The sequence below is a fragment of the Zea mays genome, chromosome 2 (genome assembly GCF_902167145.1).
Source record: "Zea mays cultivar B73 chromosome 2, Zm-B73-REFERENCE-NAM-5.0, whole genome shotgun sequence".
NCBI classification, from domain to species: Eukaryota; Viridiplantae; Streptophyta; class Magnoliopsida; order Poales; family Poaceae; genus Zea; species Zea mays.
In genome coordinates this window covers 218,517,574-218,526,250 of record NC_050097.1, presented here as the reverse complement: position 1 = coordinate 218,526,250, position 8,677 = coordinate 218,517,574, and the positions used below count along the sequence as shown (strand labels likewise).

Here is an 8,677-nt window from a genome sequence, read left to right as displayed (position 1 = left end):
CCTTCACCGACGCATCGGTCCGGGGGCGCCTGGGCCCCGCGCAGATGGCGCTGCCGTGCCTTCGCCGAGCCCGCGCCCAGCTCTGCGGGTCCGCGTCTTTGGAGGCACAAGTGCTTCAAGAATCTGACACTTCCGTTGACGGACGCTGAAGCACGGAACGAGCGAACTGCGCTGCCCTGCCTGGCTGCCTGCGCCGCACAGCACGGACGTGATGAGCAGAGCCCATGCCTGCTAGCTTGCTTTGTCTTCACTCCTCATCCAGACTGCATGCCAGCGCTAGATCCTTTGCCGGCCCTGCTGCAGACGCCTTTTTATCTTTTCTACCCACGGTCGTTCTTGCTTCTAATCTTGGGTTCGACGTGGTTGACGTCCTGCTGGCCCTTGGTTTGTGCTTGCTCACGTTCCTTCCCGTTCGTGCTGTTTTGAATACTGTCTGATGCTCACAATTGCTGCACCCGTAGCTTCCTTTTACGAGATGCTGGTTACTAGGTTGTTGTAAATGATATGGATATTACGAATTCGATCTGTGCAAGAGAGCATCCGTATCTTGAGTCCGAGTAATCCATATTCGATCTTTATTCGTATCCGTATTCTTAAATTTGAATATCTAACATGTCGAAATCAATTTAAATCTTATACGACACAACTTGATAATATCTATATCTAATCTAAATCCGAAGAAAAATATATAAAACCAGATATAGAACAAGTAATATCTGTCCGTATCCGATTCGATTACATTCCTACTTATTACTGCTAGTATGGCGTACTAGCACCCACCATTAGCCATTTTAGCCTAACCGACCTGTACGTACGTTAACTCATTCAGTCTCTCGTCAGATAAAGAGAATCGGAGTCGGAGAAGGCAGCTATAGCAAGCAACGGAACGCCGGTAGACGCGAACGATCACGTCGCTTTCGGTCTGTCTCTCTCTACCCTGGTGCATGATCGAATTTTCACCATTCTGTTCGAGATACCGAGCACGTACGAATATCCCAAACCTGTACCGATGCGTATGGACCCGGACCTCAGCACGATTTCCATTCGCAATTCAGATTGTTTTGATCTGCTTTTCAGAAAGAAAAACAAAAACAAAAACAAAGACGCATCCCCCTCCTCCTGGCTTGACGGCGCAGCAGGACAGGGGGCACATACCGGCGTACAATAAATAATACAGGAACAGCAACGTCCATACCGCTGCGAATAGTGACTTCAGCACATGGATGTTGGATTGGATGATCATATGAAAGAGAGAGAAAAAAAGAAAAATACCAATACCTGTCTCCTGACACAAAGATTGAAAATGTCTCCATACACATACACTTCAGCTCACACATTCCTTTTGCTCCAGGCAAAATGCACACTATAGAATTAAATTTGTATCGTATTATATTATGATGCGTCTCGCCGCCCTGCAATTTGTTTTCTCGTGGGTTCTCGACGGAAATAATCCAGCACAAGCACAGGGACGGAGTCAGAATTTTTTTAGCAGCGACTAAACTAAACCGCTAAGTATAGAAGCTCTTTCTACGATTGTTTTATGTACACAAAATTTTAATGGAATATGTCGTGGAGCTCCGTGAGCTTGACAGAGGCTCGAGCTCCGTCCGTACACATCTACCGCCATCCCTGATCCAGCGTAAAGCGCACATGGTCATACAGTTCATAGCTTTAGGGCTCCGTGTTCTATATGTTATTGCCACTCAACACGGAATTCTTGAGAAACCAATTAGCATCTGCCTCGCTCCCACCTTTGTCCCCTTCTATAAAAGAACAGGATCACATGCATATGCATACGTTTCTACTTTTCCAATAATCACATGCCCACGTCCAACAAAAAGGCTAAATGGACCAACAGCAATGACAAAGGGCTAATCAGAACTCCTCACAACCCGCTGGAGGAAGGGGTCACAAACAGCAATCCGAGCACATCCCCACCCCCCCACCCCCACCCCCACCCCCAAATGTAGAACAAACAAAACTCCAAAACTATAGGTCTTGGATGAATCAAAGTTCTTTTTTTTCGTTCGGTTGCTCAGGAGTGACTAGAATGGTTCCAGGTTAGAATAGTTCACTAATTTGTCTAATCCGAACAAAAACTAACACACCCTGAATCCTATTTCGTTTTATACCTAACCCATATAGATTGAGAGTTATTGGAATGGATTACGGTGAATTTTATACCTAACCCATATAGACCAGTGATCACGGAGGATTAAAGGGATTGAAGAGAAAATTAGTTCATTTCTCCCTCAATCCCTTCCAATCCTCCTGTGATCTTATTATCACCAAATCAATCATATCTCCTCTCAATCTCTATAAATTTTGGACAAAACAAACATGGCCTAAATGGATGGAAATGCTCGGGCTCCACCAACCCACAACTTGATCATGATCGTTTTGACGAGAAAAGCTAATCACTATCATCAACACTAAGCAAACATGAAAAAAAGTAGCACTGCCGCTACTAATTAGAAGCATCAAAGCCAAAGAAAAAAACAAAAAGGAAAAAAAAGAAGAGAAAAGGCCCACCACCACCAGGGCAGGCAGCTCCACTAGCTCTCACACTCACTCGCAGGCCGCGTCGGCACCGTGCTGCCTTTACTCCTCTCCGACCACCTTCCCCGTTTCAATTCGCTTCACTCCCCGCAGTCGCCACTCGCCGCTCCCTCGACCCCAGAGCTCTCTCTCTCTCTCCCTCCCTCTTCCTAGCTCCCCCTTTCCGGCATGGCCTCCTGCTAGCTCCCGTCGGAACGCCTCCCAGATCCCAGACGCAGCGCGCTACCCCACGCGAGCGAAGGCCGGCGCGCGACATGGGAGGGTGCCACGCGAAGCCGCTCACGCAGGACGCGGACGGCTCGCCGCCGCACGCGGCGCCGGCGACCCCGCCCCCGGGCAACGCTACCCCCGGCCCCGGGAAGAAGCACTGGGCGGTGTCCCCGTTCTTCGCGTTCTCCACGCCGAGCCCGAGCCCCGCGCACCACCTCTTCGGCGGCTCCGCGGCGTCGCCGCGCAAGTCCCCCGCCCCCCCGGGCTCGGCGCCCACCACCCCGGCCAGGCGGATCCTGAGGCTGCCCTTCCCGCCGCCGTCGCCCGCCAAGCACATCCGGGCGGCTCTCGCGAGGCGGCACGGCCCGCCGCGGCCGTCCATCCCCGAGGAGGGCGGCGGCGAAGGGGAGGGCGGCGGCGGTGCCAGGGGCCTCGACAAGGGGTTTGGGTTCAACAAGGGGTTCGCGGCCAAGTATGACTTGGGGGATGAGGTCGGACGGGGCCACTTTGGCTACACCTGCGCCGCCACGGTTAAGAAGGGCGCACGCAAGGGGGAGTCCGTCGCCGTCAAAGTCATCCCCAAAGCAAAGGTGATGTGCAGCTCTCGCAATGCCCGACCCTGGCACCTTGTTTTGATGTGTAGCATGCTGAATTCCAAGACAACCGCATACACATGCTGTCTTTCTAGGAAAAACTGACCATCTGAAAATTCTGAGATGTTGTCGATTTGCATGTCCATGAGGACGGTTTGTTTTTTCTTCTTCTGTGCAATCTGCCTTTTTGGGAACTGGGTAGTATATTAGCATATAAGATTTTCTGCTGCAAATGTGCCTACTCTAAGTCTCTAAAGATAATATACAAATAGATCAGGCATTGTGTGTTACTTGGCAAAAATTACATCTGATGCTTAGCAACTACCGATCCAGAAGACCAGTCACTTGGCATCATTGTTCTGTCATATCTTTTTGTGCAAACTGATTTAAGCTCCATCCTAGTACCGGAAAATGCTCCCAGTTAGTCGTGGTCTGAACTTGGCTTCTTACATGATCATCTTTTTAACAACACCCACTGCTTGCTGTTTTGTTTTCTCAGATGACTACATCCATTGCTATAGAGGATGTCCGAAGGGAGGTTAAAATCTTGAAGGCTTTGTCAGGAAACAAAAACTTGGTGCAATTTTATGATGCCTACGAGGACAACGACAATGTATATATAGTAATGGAGTAAGCTCTTATGACCTGAGAAATTATAGGTTTCTTTTTACTTTTTTTCTCTCGAACTGTGCAGCCTGCACATCATTTCATTAAGCTAGAAAAGAGTACAAAGGTCTTAGAAAAACCATACAAGGCACCCCTCAAACGCAATTACATACACGCCACTAAAATATAGAAACGACCAAAACGACCCATACTTTAGACCACTGAAACCAGTAACCTGGACACCAATTCCCGGAGTTTAGAAGCTCCTGCCAAACACCAAAAGCCCCCTTCTATACTAACAGGCCTAATGACGTCTTGGATACTTGACCTTTTCTTCTAAAAAACACAAACATTTCGGTGTTTCCATAACTCCCAAGCCAGCAGGATTATTAAGGAATTAAGGCCCTTGTGAGCTTCTTTTGGTGATGTTGCAATCGTGTTTCTCCACCATTCTGAAAAACAGACAGCCGTAGGTTGTGGTGCTAACTGCATCACTCCTAAAAGTTGCAAAATTATGGTCCAGACTTCACAGGCAAAAACACACCCTATCAATAGATAATGTATTGTTTCATCCTCCTGGTCACAAAAAGGGAAAGCCTCCGGATGGGGTAGATTCCTCTTGGCTAGTCGATCAGCTGTCCACAATCGGTTATGATGAGGCTGTTCTCCATAGAATATGTAATGTTTCTTTTTACTTGATATCCCATATTTTATAAGGCTGTCCTCCATAGCATATGTAATGTGTTATTATATCTCATATTGGACCCACAACTATTAACATGAACATAAAATCTAAAATCATGAAAGGCCACAACTTCATATTTGATAATTGAATTCATTTTTAATTATTTTTTGTTTATCTATTGTTGATGTGGCAAGAGCAACCTTTTAGAAGCGTGCGAAATACCATACCTTAGATGTTAAAAAATGATTTTCTATCAACTTGTTGAAATAATTGATTGCCTTTCCCTTTCTAGCATCCCTTCTTTTTCTAAGTATCACTCACAATGGGATCAAGATTAGCATTTATAATATGTAACAAGTAACAACTCTATATAATCGTGGTACCAATTGCACTTGTTACTTCCATGGTGAAAATGAACTTGTAAAAATGTTCTTTGTGGGTGGAAGTCAAGATACGCTTCGCTTTTCCCGCCAAACCTTAGTTAGTTGTAATATTCTAGAAAGGGTGAAAGCTTCCATGTTGTTTACGTGCTGCTAAAGTTTATTACCATGGTCTACTGGGGCTTGAAAGATAGATTCCTCCGATAACTATTTTCTTCTCATTTATATTTACCTTTTATACCCTGCTGCTTATGGTCCTCAGATAGTTCCTCTTCTGTATGTAGCATGCAATCCGTGCTTTGTTCTTTAAAGATTCATGTTTATTAATTTAATTAAAATTCTATTGTGTAGGTTGTGTGAAGGTGGAGAGCTACTTGACAGAATACTTTCCAGGTAAGATAAAGTGAACATAAAATTTTGAAATAGCACATCAAAATATGTGCTTCAGTAGAACTGATGTTTTGCATTGGACTTAAGAGGTGGGAAGTACTCTGAGGATGATGCAAAAGCTGTCCTGGTGCAAATATTAAATGTCGTCGCTTTTTGCCACATTCAAGGAGTGGTTCATCGAGATCTCAAACCAGAGGTGATGTGTTTTTCTGCATCTGTACAACCAGTCCAAATTTCATGATTTAAGGAGGTTTAGAAAATGCTATCTTTCTACTTTCTGTAGTCTAGAACTTCACGTAGTTCACAATTTCCATATCAAACTAAGCATGTCTTCATATTCTAATATTAATCTTTCCATTCTTTACTTTACCATGACTCCTAAAAATTACAATACCTATTTTTTCAGAATTTTCTTTTCACATCAAAAGATGAGAATTCCCATCTTAAGGCCATTGACTTTGGCTTATCAGACTTTGTAAAACCAGGTATACTTCTTACTGGTCGATCTGTAATTTTTATATAAAGTTATTGCTCCCTAATTGTCAGGACCGAAAAGGATTGTAGTATTCACAGGCAAAATGATCTTGAGTATGTGGTTCTAATATTTTATGCAGATGAGAGGCTGAATGACATTGTTGGAAGTGCTTATTATGTTGCTCCAGAAGTTCTGCATAGATGCTATAGCACAGAAGCTGATGTCTGGAGTATAGGTGTAATTGCATATATCCTTCTTTGCGGCAGCCGTCCATTTTGGGCACGCACTGAATCTGGCATATTCCGTTCGGTTCTCAAAGCTGACCCCAGCTACAATGAGGCACCATGGCCTTCGCTGACTCCAGAAGCAATGGATTTTGTTAAGCGATTGCTGTGCAAGGATCCACGTAGAAGGATGACTGCAGCTCAGGCTTTAAGTATGTTGCCATTCATTTTATTCTGGTGGCTTCTATTGAATATTGCATTGTTGTGTGTATTCATGTTTTTTTCTAGGTCATCCGTGGATCAGAAATTATAATGCCATTAGGCTGCCGTTGGACATTCTTATATTCCGACTTATCAAAGCTTATATTCGTTCCTCATCTTTACGGAAAGCCGCTTTGAGGGTGAGTACTTCAATTTTTTGTTCTGATCTTTTATCCTTCTCTTCATGGTTATAAATGGCTCTTCAGTTTGGGAATTGTCACTTACCTTATCTAACCTCAAGTTTGTTGTACTGAAAGGCTTTTAAAGGTTGTGCTTTATACTGTTTTTTTTGCTTTGAAGTAATTGATGAATTTCTTGTTAAATGTTGTTGAGTAATGCATGCTAGTATAGTTTCCTTATGGTAATCTTTGCCAGGAATTTTTTATTGCACACTTGTGGTTTAGCTAGGCTGGGGCAACATTTTAGGGTAAATTGTCCTTGATTTATTAGTTCCAAGAAAAGAAAAAAGGTGCCTGGATGAATCTGGTGCCAATACTTTCGTTTAAAATTTAATGTTGTGCTAACAAGCTTTACTTTGTTACTTCCTCCATCCCAAATGAATGATCATTCTATTTTTGTCCTAAGTCAAGCTACCTTAATTTTGGCCAAGTTTATACAAGAAAAATACCAATTAATTGATATTTATATTACCATATAAGCACCATTATATTCATCATGAAATATATTTTCATAGTATACCTTTTTGGTATCATAAGTGTTCATAGTCTTCTCTATAAACCGGGTGAAAACTTGAAAAAGTTTGACTTAGAACAAAGCTAGTGTGACATTCTTTTTTGGGATACTGTTCTTCCTTTAGTGCCAGCAATCTGCATTGCTTGATGTATTATTGAACTTCTACAGGCTCTATCAAAGACCTTAACAGTTGACGAGCTTTTCTATCTGAAAGCACAGTTTTCTTTATTGGAACCAGACAGAAATGGATGCATCACTCTTGACAATATCAGAATGGTTAGCTCATAGCTACACCTGTTTTCAGGCAGGTTAACTCTGTCCTTTTTTGTGTGTGTAAACCTAATGACTCCTGTTGCTTCACACTGTTTAGGCCTTAACGAGAGAAGCTACTGATGCAATGAAGGAATCCCGAGTTCAAGACATTCTTGTTTCGGTACATTTGTTTTTGATCTTATGACGCCATCCTGTTCATACAAAAACTGTACCACTGTCTGACTGTATATCTGGGTATTCTTTTCAGTTGAGCGCCCTTCAGTACAGAAGAATGGACTTCCAAGAGTTCTGTGCAGCAGCAGTTAGTGTGCATCAGCTTGAAGCATTGGATAGATGGGAGCAACATGCGCGATCTGCTTATGAATATTTTGAGAAGGAAGGCAACCGAGCTATTGTAATAGATGAATTAGCTTCTGTACGTGACCTTCCTCCCTGTTCTCTTTTTATCATATCAGTTTGGTGGACCTTCCGGTATTTCCTGACATATTATTTATTACATGCTATGGAGTATTTCATTATCAATAAACTTTACTTGTTATCTCAGGAATTGGGCCTCAGTCCTTCAGTGCCACTGCATGTCGTTCTGCAAGATTGGATCAGGCATACGGATGGGAAATTAAGTTTTCTTGGATTTGTCAAGTTGTTGCATGGCATGTCCAGCAGGTCCCTGTCAAAGATGAGATAGCTGTCGATAATCTCTAACGACAGCGCGTGTTTACACCGTCCTGTTGACTTGGTTCACAGGCAAATTAACAGGGCTAAAGAATCGTACGATTGGAGCTTGCATATCAAGGGCGTCTGAGCTCTAACAGCACCTGATCCGACACTAATTTAACTATAGAGTTATGTTTATTGTTGCCTGCCTACTGATCATTTAGCCGATAGGGAAATGAAAGAAAATCTCACCCATGTCTGCAACATGTGATGTTTCTAACAACCTTAGATTAGGCGTCATCTTCTGTTATGATTCTAGAAATTTTGTAATGCTTCTTTTCTCGAACTGGAGCAAGTTAGCTGCAGTCACCAGGTTGGCGACTGGAGCATGGACATATCACTGTCATTGTGACATTGTTACTGTATCATTGTACCGACAGATGAAAGTGCTTGATGTGGTATGTCAGGTTCTCTCCGTGTATATATTGATTGATGAGATGGAATTGTGCCATTTTTAAATATCGGAATATTAGTATGTCAACTTGCACTCTCTAAGGCTCTTTTGGAAAGCAGGATTTTAGAAAAAATCATATAAATTTTTTACAGGAATCAGTTCATTTTCGAAGGCATGTACTCCAAAAGACTCTAATTGTACATCTTATAATAAACTGAAA

General features: G+C 43.2%; 1 protein-coding gene across 1 annotated transcript; it reads left to right on the top strand.

The window, feature by feature from the left end:
* Nucleotides 1–2,671: 2,671 nt before the first annotated feature.
* Nucleotides 2,672–8,463, top strand: LOC100383682 (uncharacterized). Its single transcript, NM_001362102.1, has 11 exons — nucleotides 2,672–3,359; nucleotides 3,862–3,992; nucleotides 5,385–5,426; nucleotides 5,511–5,619; nucleotides 5,830–5,908; nucleotides 6,038–6,334; nucleotides 6,411–6,523; nucleotides 7,245–7,352; nucleotides 7,447–7,509; nucleotides 7,597–7,764; nucleotides 7,894–8,463. The coding sequence occupies exons 1-11, from the start codon at nucleotides 2,814–2,816 to the stop codon at nucleotides 8,032–8,034; spliced, it is 1,797 nt and encodes a 598-aa protein (NP_001349031.1). The 5' UTR covers nucleotides 2,672–2,813; the 3' UTR covers nucleotides 8,035–8,463.
* The last annotated feature ends 214 nt before the right edge of the window (nucleotides 8,464–8,677 follow it).

Bases quoted from the DNA above. Each gene is read 5' to 3' on its own strand.
- LOC100383682 (NM_001362102.1), top strand. From the start codon at position 2,814: ATGGGAGGGTGCCACGCGAAGCCGCTCACGCAGGACGCGGACGGCTCG. The intron at 3,360-3,861 runs GTGATGTGCAGC...TTGTTTTCTCAG, and splicing joins AAGTCATCCCCAAAGCAAAG to ATGACTACATCCATTGCTAT. The intron at 7,510-7,596 runs GTACATTTGTTT...TATTCTTTTCAG, and splicing joins TTCAAGACATTCTTGTTTCG to TTGAGCGCCCTTCAGTACAG.